Source organism: Brachyhypopomus gauderio, chromosome 2 (genome assembly GCF_052324685.1).
Source record: "Brachyhypopomus gauderio isolate BG-103 chromosome 2, BGAUD_0.2, whole genome shotgun sequence".
Lineage (NCBI taxonomy): Eukaryota > Metazoa > Chordata > Actinopteri > Gymnotiformes > Hypopomidae > Brachyhypopomus > Brachyhypopomus gauderio.
This window is the reverse complement of record NC_135212.1, coordinates 20895768-20909270: the sequence shown is the minus strand read 5'-3', so window position 1 is coordinate 20909270 and position 13503 is coordinate 20895768. Positions and strand designations below refer to the sequence as shown.

General features: G+C 48.0%; 2 protein-coding genes across 2 annotated transcripts; both read left to right on the top strand.

Moving 5' to 3' along the window:
• Positions 1–34: 34 nt before the first annotated feature.
• rsf1a (remodeling and spacing factor 1a) lies at positions 35–9046 on the top strand. The gene is made up of 16 exons (XM_076990812.1): positions 35–259; positions 1216–1307; positions 1470–1562; positions 1888–2093; positions 2387–2529; positions 2723–4377; positions 4474–4677; positions 4831–4935; positions 5046–5125; positions 5233–5287; positions 5457–5560; positions 5641–5708; positions 5875–6064; positions 6488–6735; positions 6845–7030; positions 7252–9046. The coding sequence occupies exons 1-16, from the start codon at positions 106–108 to the stop codon at positions 7770–7772; spliced, it is 4104 nt and encodes a 1367-aa protein (XP_076846927.1). The 5' UTR covers positions 35–105; the 3' UTR covers positions 7773–9046.
• A 143-nt stretch (positions 9047–9189) lies between these two features.
• Positions 9190–13295, top strand: clns1a (chloride channel, nucleotide-sensitive, 1A). The gene is made up of 7 exons (XM_076990814.1): positions 9190–9660; positions 9843–9979; positions 11685–11807; positions 12100–12210; positions 12341–12514; positions 12705–12771; positions 13029–13295. Coding segments are annotated over exons 1-7 (732 nt in total). The 5' UTR covers positions 9190–9541; the 3' UTR covers positions 13030–13295.
• Positions 13296–13503: the final 208 nt, after the last annotated feature.

Here is a 13503-nt window from a genome sequence, read left to right as displayed (position 1 = left end):
CCCAGAGCGATGCTCGGCTGTCGCGGTGAATTGTGGGCAGTGTTCGGTCCTCCCAACTCCTTCTGACTCTATTAGCAAGCGAGGCTAGCTGTAACCCGTTGGAAAATGGCTGCTCCGGTGGCTTCAACGGGTCTTTCCCCGGGTTCGTGTCCGAGCTTCGCCGTGGTTTGTTCCTTTTTGGAGCGATACGGCGCCGCCTTGGACCTCCCGGAGCTAACGTTCCCACAGATGGAGCGGTACCTGCAGGAGACGTCGTCAGGTGAGGCGGGATAACTCCTGCGACGGTGGGGTAGAGGGTCTCCATCACCACCGTGCTACTCCTCACGGCTAGCAGGCTAGTGTCTGCCTACCTAGCTAGCTGTGAAACCCACGACACCAGGAGGTTAAGATGGAGTAAACCCCGCATATCTATCACCCTCAGTACATTATGTGTAGTGGGCTTCAGCAGAGTATTAGTGTGGAGTAACTGTCAGCTGGCGCCTTGAGGCTTTTCTCCAGGTTTTTCACACCCTGAGCGCGCGGGTGTATTCTAGCTGCTTAGCCTGCTAGCTAACTGTCAGGTGTTATTTTCCATTGGGTCCGCTGTCCCTTGTTTTACCGCTTACCCGTGAAAAAATGTACACTAAAATGTGCTTCACTACACGGTAACGTCCATTGCCTGGATCGTCGTCGTTATAGTGGACATATGTTATTGTGAGCGTAACGGTGTTTTGCGTTTTTATTTTTTAAACGCCGATTATTTTACGTTAACCGGGCTGATGTTTACGTTCTGTTTAACAACATTTTGACGAATGGAACGAGCCTAGCTAATGTAGTGCGCATGCGCAGAACTTTCTGTCAAACTTCCTTTTCGGGGGCGGGGGGATCCTATGGTTTTCCATTAATTGTTGTTCTAATAATATGGCTCAATAAAGTCGACAGCATTGTCTGTTGAAAATGGTTTCTAATGCATTTTATCGTATTTATTTTTCCACCTGATCTCTTTGTCTATATTATATTATATATATAGATTAGATTATAATTATAGTCTAGATGAGAAATCATTCACCCTTCTACACAAATTTATCAGTAGATTATCTGTTTGCTTCTTTTGCAGTATTATCTAAATCCCTGTGCTGAACACAGTGAACAATGTCAGTTCACTTTTTAAAAGTTGTTATAGGCTCATTATTAATGCGTTATTCATATTGTCTATTTCTGTCTTGGACATCGTAGTTCCACAACCTCTTATTGAGCTTCACGTCAAATTACTGCGCAAACTTGGCAAGTCAGTTACACCAGACAGATGGGAAAAGTATCTTGTCAAGGTAAATTCTGTATTTACTTCCTGTACCCAACCAGCACTGTCAAAATTCATACCGTTAAGAGGTGCAGTAGATATGTTGTCTGTGTGTCGGGTATCCCATATGTAATGTTGGCACTAATGAAGGCAGAGCTATCCGACACCCCTTTCTTTACTCTTAACCCAGGTGTGTCAGGAGTTCAACAGTACCTGGGCGTGGGAGTTGGAGAGGAAAGGCTACCCAGAGATGTCCACTGAGTGCAAGACTGATCTCCTTAAGGTGTCCGCGTCTGGACAGCCGCTCTCACTGCTCATCACATTCTACACCTTTCACTTGCAACTACTGTTGTTATAGTTGCTATGAATTATTTACGATATATCCGATAAGTGGAGGATGTTATTACATTAAGTACAAATGAAGCATTGTAACAGAGAAAACACGGGGTTAAACACAGAGTTATTAAAACACAGGGTTGTATTTGTGCGTTTATTTTGCTTTAGTTAATATGTAATTAAACATTTACTGCATTACATGGACATTTTTATTGTTCATTTTGTTTTCTTTTTATTTGTTTACCTGTTTGCATTGTGTTATATTTTTTTAGTATTTGTGTGAATGCCAGTTTGATGACAACCTGAAGTTTAAGACTGCGGTGAATGAGGAAGACCCAGAGCAGATGCGTCTCCAGCCCATTGGTAGGGACAGAGAAGGCCTGTTGTACTGGTTCCAGCTGGACCAGGATCAGAACGTGCGGGTCTATGTGGAGGAGCAGGACGATTTAGACGGCTCCTCTTGGAAGTGCATAGTCAGGTGAGCGGTGAAGATGTAGCAGTCTGGACCTTTGACAGGTTACTGAATTCACAATATGAGTGTTAAAAGACACTGAGGTCAAAGGTTCCCATTTGACCAAATGTCCTGTTTTATACGTAAGTAAAATATTCATCCCCCCTTTTGAAAAGGGTTAATAATCACTATTACGTGGTAAATTGGACTACTGAAGTTTGCACTTTAACTTGAAGCTTTCATTCTTATAGCCCAGTATATTATTTATCTACACAACAAACTGGGTTGTTAGCAGAGCAGTGCCGTTTGTCTCAACACAGGACCCGGAATGATCTAGCAGACATTTTGGAGCTGCTTAAATCCAAGATTGACCCAGCAATTAAAGACCAGCAACGGCAAGACGGCACGTGCGGCAGCCCTGAAGCAGAGGAGAGGGGCAAGAGGCAGGAAATCTGCCCCAGTGGTAATAAAACCCATACAGTGTGCACTGCTTTACCACACTGCTTTACCACACAAACTGAACCTTACACCATCCTCGTTTTGTGTTTAACCACACTTACTGCACTAGCCTGGGGTTAGGAAGGCTGCTCGGTTTTTGTTCATTGTTTTCTTACAACCCACATAGCGTTTCTAATTCATATCTGTTGTGAATTTAGTCGACGCAAATCCACGAGGCGAGATCAAGCATGAAAAGAAGGCGGACGAAGTGAAGAGTTCAGAAGAGATCGCCAAGCAGGCAAGCAAGGCCGACATCACCTCCGCCGACCCCGTCAAAGAAGAGAGTCCGTGCGCGAATGAAAGCGCTCAGCATCAAAGATCATCCGTCCCTCTTAAACTACAGCAAGAGCCAAAGGAAGAGTCTGACGTGAAGGCCGCTGGCACAGAAAAACCCCGGCTCGAACAAACCCCCGTTATAGACAACCGAGTCAGCACCATTAAAAGCCTCATCAAGGACGAGCCAAAGGATTCTCCCCGCCACTGGAACGCGGTGTCTGTCGTCATGGCGCCGGGCTCCATGAAGCATGAGCTTCCAGCAAACAAGGAGAAGAAAGAACAGGCGGCCGACGCCATGGAGAGGTTGCTGAGGAGTGACCAGCAGGCTAAGATCCCCCTGAAAAAGAGAGAATTGAAGAGGAGCGGGGGCTACGACGGCGGCCATTACGGCAACGGTAACCACAACAACATTGGCAGTGACGCTAACGTGAGCGCCGGGAGTATCATCGTTCGCAACCCGGCAGTGTCTGTGCCCGAAAGTCAGCTGACTGGCAGGGCCGGAGAGAAGATGATGATGACCCCCGCCTCCTCTGGCACGGGCACAGAAAGCCCTCGGGTGCCGTGCGGCGAGTTGGTCCAGGAGAAGGTCAGGACTGCTGACCTTAACAAAAACGAGCTGAGAGAGCCCTATGTGGGAACAGGAGTGATCATGGGCCCCATCGAGAGGAAGTCCGGACTCCCCGAGCCCAACAGCACGCCAACAAAGGACAGAAACGGACTGCATGGAGACGCTATCTTCCCTGCTGAGGGGACACCCACTGAGGGCATAAGGCAGTCGGTCTTGGTTCGGAAGCCCAGGATCACTGCCGAGGGCGATGACGCTCTCCATCCCATTCTACCCAAGCCAGTGGACGGTGAACAAAAGCATGGCGAAGTAAAGTCCGTTATACGGCCCGGTCTGGTTGGACGGGGCTCAGCTAAGGGACAGGGCACGCAGGAAATTGTCTCCTCTTCCGTCGGGAAGGCGGAAGAAGACGGTGGAAGGGAGGACACCGCTGGATTGCGGAAGGGTAAGACGGCGACGTTATTGGACAGAGCGGCAGACGAGGCACCGGACGGCCTCAAAGCCGAGGAAGACAACGGAGGAAGAGCGGCAAAGTCTTCAAGAAAGAGGCGATCGGAGAAGGCCAAGGGGCAGGCGGGGGAGGACCGCAACAGGGCGCCCCATGACCCGGCGGCCAATGACGACAACGACGAGGTGTCGTCGGAGCTGCAGAAGGAGGGCATCCGTCTGAAGATCAAAATCCCGCTGCACAGGCGGACACCCGAGCTCCAGCTGGAGAGGGAACGGCAGAGGGAGCGGGACAGAGCGGACTCGCAGCCCGGAGACAGGCGCTCACTCCGCAGGTCCGCACGAATCTGCAAGCCCAGTCCCAAGCTGGCGGAGATCCAGGACAGGAAGCAGGAGAGGAAACAGCCAGCGCCCCCTACAGCGTGTGAGGGGGAAGAGCACGAAGGTCATGAAATGGAGAAAGCGCTACACAAGAGGGACATCCACAAGAAAAGCGACTCGGATGGACAAGCCAAAGCCGCTAGGGTAAAGGACGAGCAAATCGCATCAGGATGCACTGCAGAATCCTCCTTCCATAGTACATCCATCTGTATAAACGTTTTTCTCTCATTCGTGTTCTAGGGCAAACGACGACACAGGAGACCCCGTTGGTCGAAAACGCGGTCGAAAAGTCGCAAAACCGAAGGGGGTCCGGAGGCAGACGGTCCAGGAGGGAACAACACGGAGAGAGACGAAGACAAGAGCGGCTCGGAGTCGGAGCGCTCGGACGAGCTACCGCCCGAGGACGCGTGTAAACACTGTGGCCTCCCCAACCACCCGGAGCTGGTGAGGCTCAAACGTTCTTTACCCCACACGCCTGCCTGGCTCCCCCTCACGCATTTACAGACCCTGGCCAGGTGCTCGTCGGGAAGGTTACATGTAGATGTCCTGTTCACGTAGCCTTTGGTCAAATGGATTGATCTTTCTTTTGTTCGACAGATTCTCCTGTGTGACCTGTGTGACAGTGGCTACCACACGGCGTGTCTGCGCCCCCCCCTCATGATCATCCCAGACGGGGAGTGGTTCTGCCCTCCCTGCCAGCATGTGAGTGCCACCCCTTACGTTCCACAGTCCCCCGTGTGCCCACTAGCTGAGGAGTTGGGGGGGGGGGTGTCACACATGGGGTTTGAACATCTGTGTTCTGTGGTGTACAGAAGCTGTTGTGTGAGAGGCTGGAGGAGCAGCTGCAGAATCTGGACACGGCTCTGAAGAAACGGGAGAGAGCTGAGAGGAGGTGTGTGTGTGTGTGTGTGTGGGGGGGGGTACTTCTACATACACTGGCTGTATTTCTCATGTTTTGGCCCTTTCACCTAAAAGGCTCACTCCTGTGTGTGTGTGCAGGAGAGAGCGTCTGGTGTATGTGGGTATCAGCGTGGAGAACATCATACCCAATCCGGCAAGTCCATCAAAATGAAACTAAATCTCACTGTAGATCAGATTTTTTCCAATTACGTAATTGAAGTTCTGACACAGAAAAATAAAGCACAAACAAATGAGGTTATTGTGTATTTTAAAGCTCTTTCGTTAGCCTCGTTTATAATGAGCTCTCCCCTTCATCTCGTCAGTATGCTGATCCTGAGGATGGAAAGCAAGAAAAGAAGAAAGATGCAAAGAAGAATAAGAGCATGGAGAGGAGATCCACACGGAAGAGGAAGTCCATCAGTTACAGGTGCTCCGCCCCAGCAGCACAACTCTAGTGTCAGGGGGTTATTGTTCATGAGTGTACTTACACTGATCATCACTTACCAGGTTTGATGACTTTGATGAAGCCATCGATGAAGCAATAGAAGAGGATGTACAGAATTCAGAAGGAGCAGGTAAACGAGTGTGTGTGTGTGTGTGTGTGTGTGTGTGTCCGTCCGTGCGAGCGTGTCCGTGTGTGTGTGCTCGTTCATGTGTGTATGCCTACATGTGTTTGTGTACATGTGTGTGCGTATTTGCGTGAGCGTACGCGTTCACGGTGTTCGCTGTCGTTTGCTTTAGGCGTGGGCCGTGGCAAGGACATGGCCACCATCACAGGGCAGCGTGGGAACGAGGGCGGCAAAGAGAACCGGCGGCCGGCCAAAGCCCCCACACCTCGCAAACGCAAGCGCCGCAGGAGACTCAACGACCTGGACAGCGACAGCACCCAGGACGAGGACGAGAGCGAAGACGAGTTCCAGCTCAGCGACAGGTGACGTTTGACGTTGACGTTTCCCTCACCATGGTGCCCACTCCAGCAAAATGTTGATTGTTCAGAAAACAAAAATTTCGGGCATGTCATTATTGCTCCGGTCGGTAAACGTGTTGCTGCTGCTGCTATCTGTTTATTGTTGCCATGGAGGCAATCCCCAGCCTCATCTTGAGATCGCGGTGCACGATTTAAAAATAAGAGTGGATATCGAGATTGAAAAAGAAATCCTAAAAAAAAACTTTTCAAAACAGCTCGTGGGCCAGAAACAGATGCCCAATGGGCCTAAAAAGGCCCGCGAGCCGCTATTTGAGTATGGGGGGATTAAAGAATGTGGCTCTGTGTAGTAACGGCATGTTAAAACTTCAGCACACATTATTATTTCACACATAATTACCTTAATTCTGCACTCTTGCATGAACCCAGCATGGAGGAGGAAGACTTTGTGGTCTCGGGGGACGACGCGGCCAGCGAAGCAGATGCTGCCTCTTGGGACGGGAGTGACTCGGCCAGTGTGGCCAGTGGCGTGGGTCGCCTGCCTCCGGCCCGGAGAGCGCCCAGGAACGGACGCACGCCACGGACCAGGAGGAGCTCGCACAGAACGTCCCGACGACAGCGAGGCTCTTCGGAGGATGAGCTGATTGATTCAGAGGAGGAAGAGGAAGAGGAGATGGGTCTGTAAATCTTGTGTATTATTATTATTAGCTGGAACACCAAACATTTAACGCTATGTGAACTGCTGTGAGGCACTGAGTCCAGAAGTCCTCCCCCTCCCCCCTGCAGAAACGGAGGGCTCCAGTGAGTTCAGCGACAGCGACGTGGACGTGAGGAGGAGGAGGTCACGGCGGAGCCACACCGCCCAGATCAACTACTGTGAGACGTCGGAGTCCGAGGGGTCGCAGAAGACCTCAGAACGGAAAACCCCTCAACACGTGCGAAGGCGCAGGCTATCCAGCTCAAACAGTGAGGGTCAGTCATCTCCTGGACTCTTATCTACACTTAGCTGTCCACCATCCCGCAAATTCTTCACAGAGCAGTCCTGTCGAACTCCCCCTGGTGGCGTCTTTGATTGGTTTGGATAACACAAGATTGTTTACATCATTAAGTAGTCTCACTTGTAGTTTAAATGCAAGTCTGCTGAGGATTCATTGTCTTATATGTTTTTTATGATTGTGTATATTTTATTGTAGCATCAGCTTTCTCCAAGGACTCGGAGCCGGAGGAGGAGGCAGCTGTGAGGAGACGGAGGGGCAGGAAGAGGGAGTCTGTTCAGGAGGACTCCAGGCAGAGGCACAAACTGCTAAAACTGAAACCACAAAGGAGCTCGACTGAGGATGGCGAGGAGGAAGAATCGGATGAAGACGGAGACACCGACGAGTCCGAGGAGGAAGAGCGGCCAGTCCGCAAGAGACTGAACCGCATAGAGACGGACGAGGAGGAAGATGAGGCTGAGGCTGAGAAAAGGCCAATGAGAAACGTACATGGGAAGAAGACCGGTGGCATCACAGACTTCAGTGGGCCCCCTAGAGGCTCGGAGGACTCGTTGCCAAAGCATATGGGCAGAAATGGCAACGTGATTCACGGCCCCAGCAGGCATAATGGCCTGGTCCCTCTGAGGCCCACAGCTCAGGATGAAGATGAGGACGAGGATGACCTCACTGCGGACACAGACTTTGTTAACTTTGTTTTTGACAGTGAACAGTTATCGTGATGTGCTGAATAAATTAATATATTATTTTCCTCATTGCCTTTCACCAGCGCCCACATCCTGAGTGGAAGTCCCATGTCAGTCACCGTAATCTCCTGGTTTTTGGGCGTACTGGACCAATGCAAGCTTCCAGAGGAATGCTATGATGTTTCCTCATGTGGTGTCTGAATGCACTGTAGTTTGTATTTACCATTCAACAGCATGCACATTCAGGTTGGGAACAGGGTCTCAGTAATAAACATACTATAGTTGTTCCTCTGACAGTAAAGCACTATGTCATTTTAAGGCCAGTAATGTCATCTGTATAACAGGCTTGTTTTTTCCTGTAGAGACACTTTGCACTGTACATCTTCAGCTTGTATGTTAGCGAAATTTTAAATTGGTGTTTTAGAGATGTTTTTAGTTTTCTCTGTAAAAAAGTTTTTATATGAAAGAAAGGCTCTATGGTAAATCTGTTCAACAGTTTGAAATTTTGCTAATCTTGAATAATATTCCTTAATGCCAGCCCTTAATGTTTTGTCCATACATTCATTCAATCAGAAACTAACTGTACTGACGTTTTGCCATCACAAAAGAAATAAAGTGCCACGACTTATATTAAGGCACAGAATTTAGTGGAAGGAAATTTGATAGCTTTATGGTTTACTTACACATTTTAACCACTTCATTCTAACTCGCTTAACATGCTTAAGTCTTACAACTCTTCAAAAGGATTATATCTCATTCCTAAAAGGATGTATTTGTTCATTTACGATAGTGTACACTTTGAACTTTGTTTGCCCAAAATATGTGATTATGTAGTTGCATTGGTTGTATGTGTGTGTTTTTAACCATATATAATGTGCCTGTACACTTGCCCTGGGGCTGAACTAAAAAAATACACCCCCTCCCCTCAAAAAACTTTTCTAGAGCTGAATGCACTTGTCAAAGCACCTTTGATTGTACCAGATGTCCCGGCACTATTCGCAGCTTTCGTTCTGCGCTGAAGGTTTCGACTCTCTTTCAAAAGCACTTTAAAGAAAGTGTCGTTTATCCCAGTTCACTCAAGGTTGCGCCCGATCTCTGTGAGTCTAATTCAAATGAGACACTACTAATCCATTCCAAGTATACGCTACAAGTCCCGTATGCGAAATTAATCCACTAGTGTCAGTCGTACTGAAAGTGGCCTTCGCTGTAAAAGGACGATTGTGAAAAAATATTCAACTGTTACATGTTTTACTGTTAATGTTCAGTCTCCATACCTAAAGAAAACAACCAAAACATAAATAAACTTGACAAATACATTTCTGTGAAAAGGGGGCTCTGCTTTTATTACAGCTAGCCAAGATTTTACCAGAAAACGTAGAAAAAAACCCCTCCACATGGGTTATTCGACTTGGTGGCCTGCAGTACTGCCTCCGGACCGCAGGGCGGCGGTGGCATCCCACACGCACGGCTCTGTTGTCCCCTCTCCCCCCGTGTCAAAATCGCAGTAATTGTCTCGTGCGGCGTGTATGGAAACTAAAGTATTGTTAGACTAAATAAAGTATTGTTGTGGCCGTTTGAAACACAAGAACAAAGCGTCTCGTTGACCGAGTTTGCTATCACTGCGCGGAGACCGGAAGCTGGAGTTGTCTTCGCTAGCATAGCCAGCTAGCTCAGTAGCGTAGCCGTTACTTTAGCATCACACACATCAGGTGTGCGGCCGTATTAATCCACATAACCCCGCTGTCGGGCCCCACCTGGGCAGGTGACCTCCCCATCCGCGTCTCTGAACCCTGGTTACTCGCACTATGGTTTTGTTAAAAGGTTTGTCCCCTCCTAGCGAGGGTGTTCGGCTGGAGCAAGCCGAGACCGCAGCTGTGTTGGGTGGGAAGAGGCTGGGCGCGGGGACGCTCTACATCACCGAGGCGTGAGTGATCATGACCTAACTAACTCACTGTAGATTAGGATCATTACAATTCTGATTAGTTGTATTCTTAAAAGTAATTGGACATTATATAGGTAATATATAAGTAAGCAGATAATATATTTGTGCGATAATAAAGCTACACATTTGTGTATTGAGAAGCTGTATCGAACCCATACTTGCAGGAACCTGTCTTGGTTTGATGGGTCAGGAATGGGGTTCTCGCTGGACTACCCCTCCATCAGCCTCCACGCAATTTCTCGAGACCCAAGCGCCTACCCTCAAGAGCATTTGTACGTGATGGTCAACAAGAAACTGGATGGTAAGGAATCTAGCTAAAGCAATACTCTGAGCTGAAACACAGACACATGTAGGTTAATTGCAGTATAGATTACATTGAGTACCCCGGGCCACTAGCTAGACGGAGGGGACACTCATGCCTTGTTAGTGCTCAACTGCTAGAGTTGTATACAGAGCCGGAGTGGCTAATCGGGAGATTCGGGAGGATTCCCGATGGGCCGACTCATGTCAGTCTCTAGTTTGGGCCGATTGGGAGGGAAAAATAATTTTGGGCCGGATTTGGGCATGAAACTCCCGGGCTGAAAAAGTGTCCCACTCCGGCCCTGGTTGTATATAAGTACAGTCTGTAGCTACCAGTATGGTATGGCAACGGCATGACCCTCATCCAGACACATTCCCACTGCCATGAACTGCCACCTTTCGTGACCCCTGTGGTCATTTTTTTAGTTCCCTGGATTTTTTTTTCAGAAGTGATTATGTAATTACCTCATCATCTTTTATATACGAGTGATGAAATCTCTATAATTATACCCAAACCATACATTATTCAGTCTCTGCAAAATTGATTCAACCATTATGCAAGTATGACATCAGTATGATGTATGACCTTGTTATATCTCACTGAAATGTACCACCTCAACTCGCATCACCAAACACCTGTACGATAAGGTTGTTCTCTCCATCACTCTGTGTATGGTTTGTTGTCTCTCTACCAAGGCCAAAGACTCACAAAGAGACTTTCACCTCATTAAAACTTATCCACTACTGATAAGTTATTTCTTATGTTTGCCATCAGAAGCTGTTTCTCATGCCTGTTAGGGGAATGTTCTGTAATGGCCTTGTTTGCTCTGTAGCCTTATGGGCTCCTGCTCCAGAGCCCACTGAAGCTTTCGCTCTGTACACAGCGCCCTAAACAGGCCTCTCAGTTTGTAGGCTTTACCTTAGGTTTGATATTACCAGTGTTTCTTATGCAGAGCTCAAACCTTTCTACCTAAATTACCTTGTGACACTAAACCACGCCTACACATAGCAATTGCATGTGTAGTATGGTCATTTTTGTGTGCAGCCCAGCAGAGTAGGGATGTCCCAGTCCCCATCCCCCAGCCCCCAGTCCCCAGCCCCCAGCCCCCAGCCCCCAGTCCCCATCCCCCAGCCCCCAGTCCCAGCCCCCAGCCCCCAGTCCCAGCCCCCAGCCCCAGTCCCAGCCAGGGTGCAGCGACCACGGTGTGCTGAGTAGTGTGCATCCAAGTCTCCTGCACAACCAGCTGGTTGCAGGACTCCGTCATGACATTATCTGTGTCCCAGACCGGCTGAAGGACTCCTCCTCTTCCTCCTCCTCCTCCTCCGGCTGCCCTGGTGGCATTTGCTGGCCTCTAGCCACGTATATAACGTTTGCCAGCTTCGGGGGCAGGAAAGTGATCCAGTACCTCCATGGCTCCATTCCAAATGTCTAAAAATGACACATTTAGAATACTGCTATAAGTACCCCAAACTCTTAAAATTTATAGTTCATATAAAAATGCTTGAAAATCATTATATTGCAATGGGCCCCAAGTACTACATTGGAACTACATTTGATGATTAGCCAATATTATTTTTTGTCGATTTAAAAAAATTAAAATCAGTAATGGCATATAAGATAAAATATACATTACAGCTTATCACAGAAATCATCTCTTGCCTTTTGAGGTGCTCTGTATATTAACTTGAAGTACCTTGAACGGCAGATGAAAACGAGGCCGAGATGCAAGAGAGAGCGCCGGATGATGAAGGTGAAGATGAAGGTGATGATGACAGTGAAGATGAGGTCATCACAGAGATCCGATTTGTACCCAGTGATAAGGCAGCTTGTAAGTGTGTGGTGAAATTGTACAGCTTGGTTTTTAAATGCAATGGTGCATGATCAGTTATATTTGTATAAAGCTGTATTGATAATGCTGCATGTTCGATACAGTGTGACTTGTGAAATAAATTGCATTGGTGTGACTTGGTAAACTGGTAAACATTATGTACATTTATCAGATTTAAAAGCATGTCTGTCTTTGTTGTGCTCACTGTCCAGCCCTGGTTCCGTAAAACAGAAGTGTGTGTGTGTGTGTGTGTGTGTGTGTGTGTGTGTGTGTGTGTGTGGGTGGGTTGCAGTGGAGTCCATGTTCTCTGCCATGTGTGACTGCCAGGCGTTGCACCCCGACCCGGAGGACGTGGACTCTGACTCGGACTTTGAAGGGGAGGAGGGTGAAGCAGAGGAGGCAGGTGAGGAAACGCCGTAGTTTCATGATCTAAATCTGCATTAAAGGAGCCGTATTTGGTCCGCTCTCCAGACCATACAGGCGTGCGCCGCAATCCCACACCCTCCTGGTTTCTGGTGTCTTTCCGTGTCTAGAGCAAGGCCAGGGAGACGTGCCCACGTTCTACACCTACGAGGAGGGGCTGTCGCAGCTGACGGCCGAGGGCCAGGCTACCCTGCAGAGGCTGGAGGGCATGCTGGCCCAGTCTGTGGCTGAGCAGTTCCACATGGCCGGGGTCAGGACCGACGAGGCCTCGGTCGACTTTGAAGGTCTGTGAAGTTTAACACTTCTAAGCAGCTGCTGAGAGGCAGCAGACTACTGCTAGTCTAGTTTGATCACATACACACACACACTACACCCATACAACAGTAATTCTGCACTTGGGTGAGTCGTCATTAACACCCTATATACACGTGACTGCCTTTTGTGTCATCTCTGTGTCTTTTTGCTTGTCTTCAGATGGAATGGAAGTTGACCCAAATTCAGCAGTGGCGGGACAGTTTGACGATGCTGATGTTGATCACTGGTAATTGATCAGCCTGTAAAATAGTTGATTTCTTAGTTTTTTTTTTATTATAAGGACCTTGCACATAAAATAATACTGAGCAACAAAAGAAGAACATTAGTAGGACGAGGTTGGGTCGATTTTCCCCAAAGCGATTCCCTTTTTTGGATTCTAAAACCCAGTATTCCTCCATCTTTCCATCTACAGTCTTCTAAGCCTTCTCCTCTGAGACGTTTGGGTATCTTTGTGTGTCTCTTACTGTAGCATGTGTTCCACAGATGCAGTACTTCTCCACACCGTTAACTGAAGCACTTCAGGTCCTCTAAGAGATGGCGACTCCTTCAGCAAGCTCTTACCCACTTCACTGAGCCGAGCTCTCTCTGGTTCTATGTGTCCGCGACCGTCTGGGCTGCTGTGTGCAAAGCCCCGACTTCTCAAACTCCAGCTGTTTCCTTGTTTTGTACTTTTCCTTGAGACCATATTATAACTGTTCTCTGCAAGGCATTTGTATAAAATATCAAGAAATAAAGTAGTTTTTGTACAAAGTACTTGTTTCATGTTTTGTTAATTCATTCATTTTTTGTTTATAAGCTTAAGTTAAATCATTTGATTTCAAAATACTGAATTTTAAAGTACTGAATACTGTAATGAGATCATCTGGGAAATTGCCAGGTAAATGTATTTGTCTCAGGTCATCCTCTGTTAACCTGTGTTCTGTGTATATATTGAATTCCAAGAACAAGTGTTGTCATG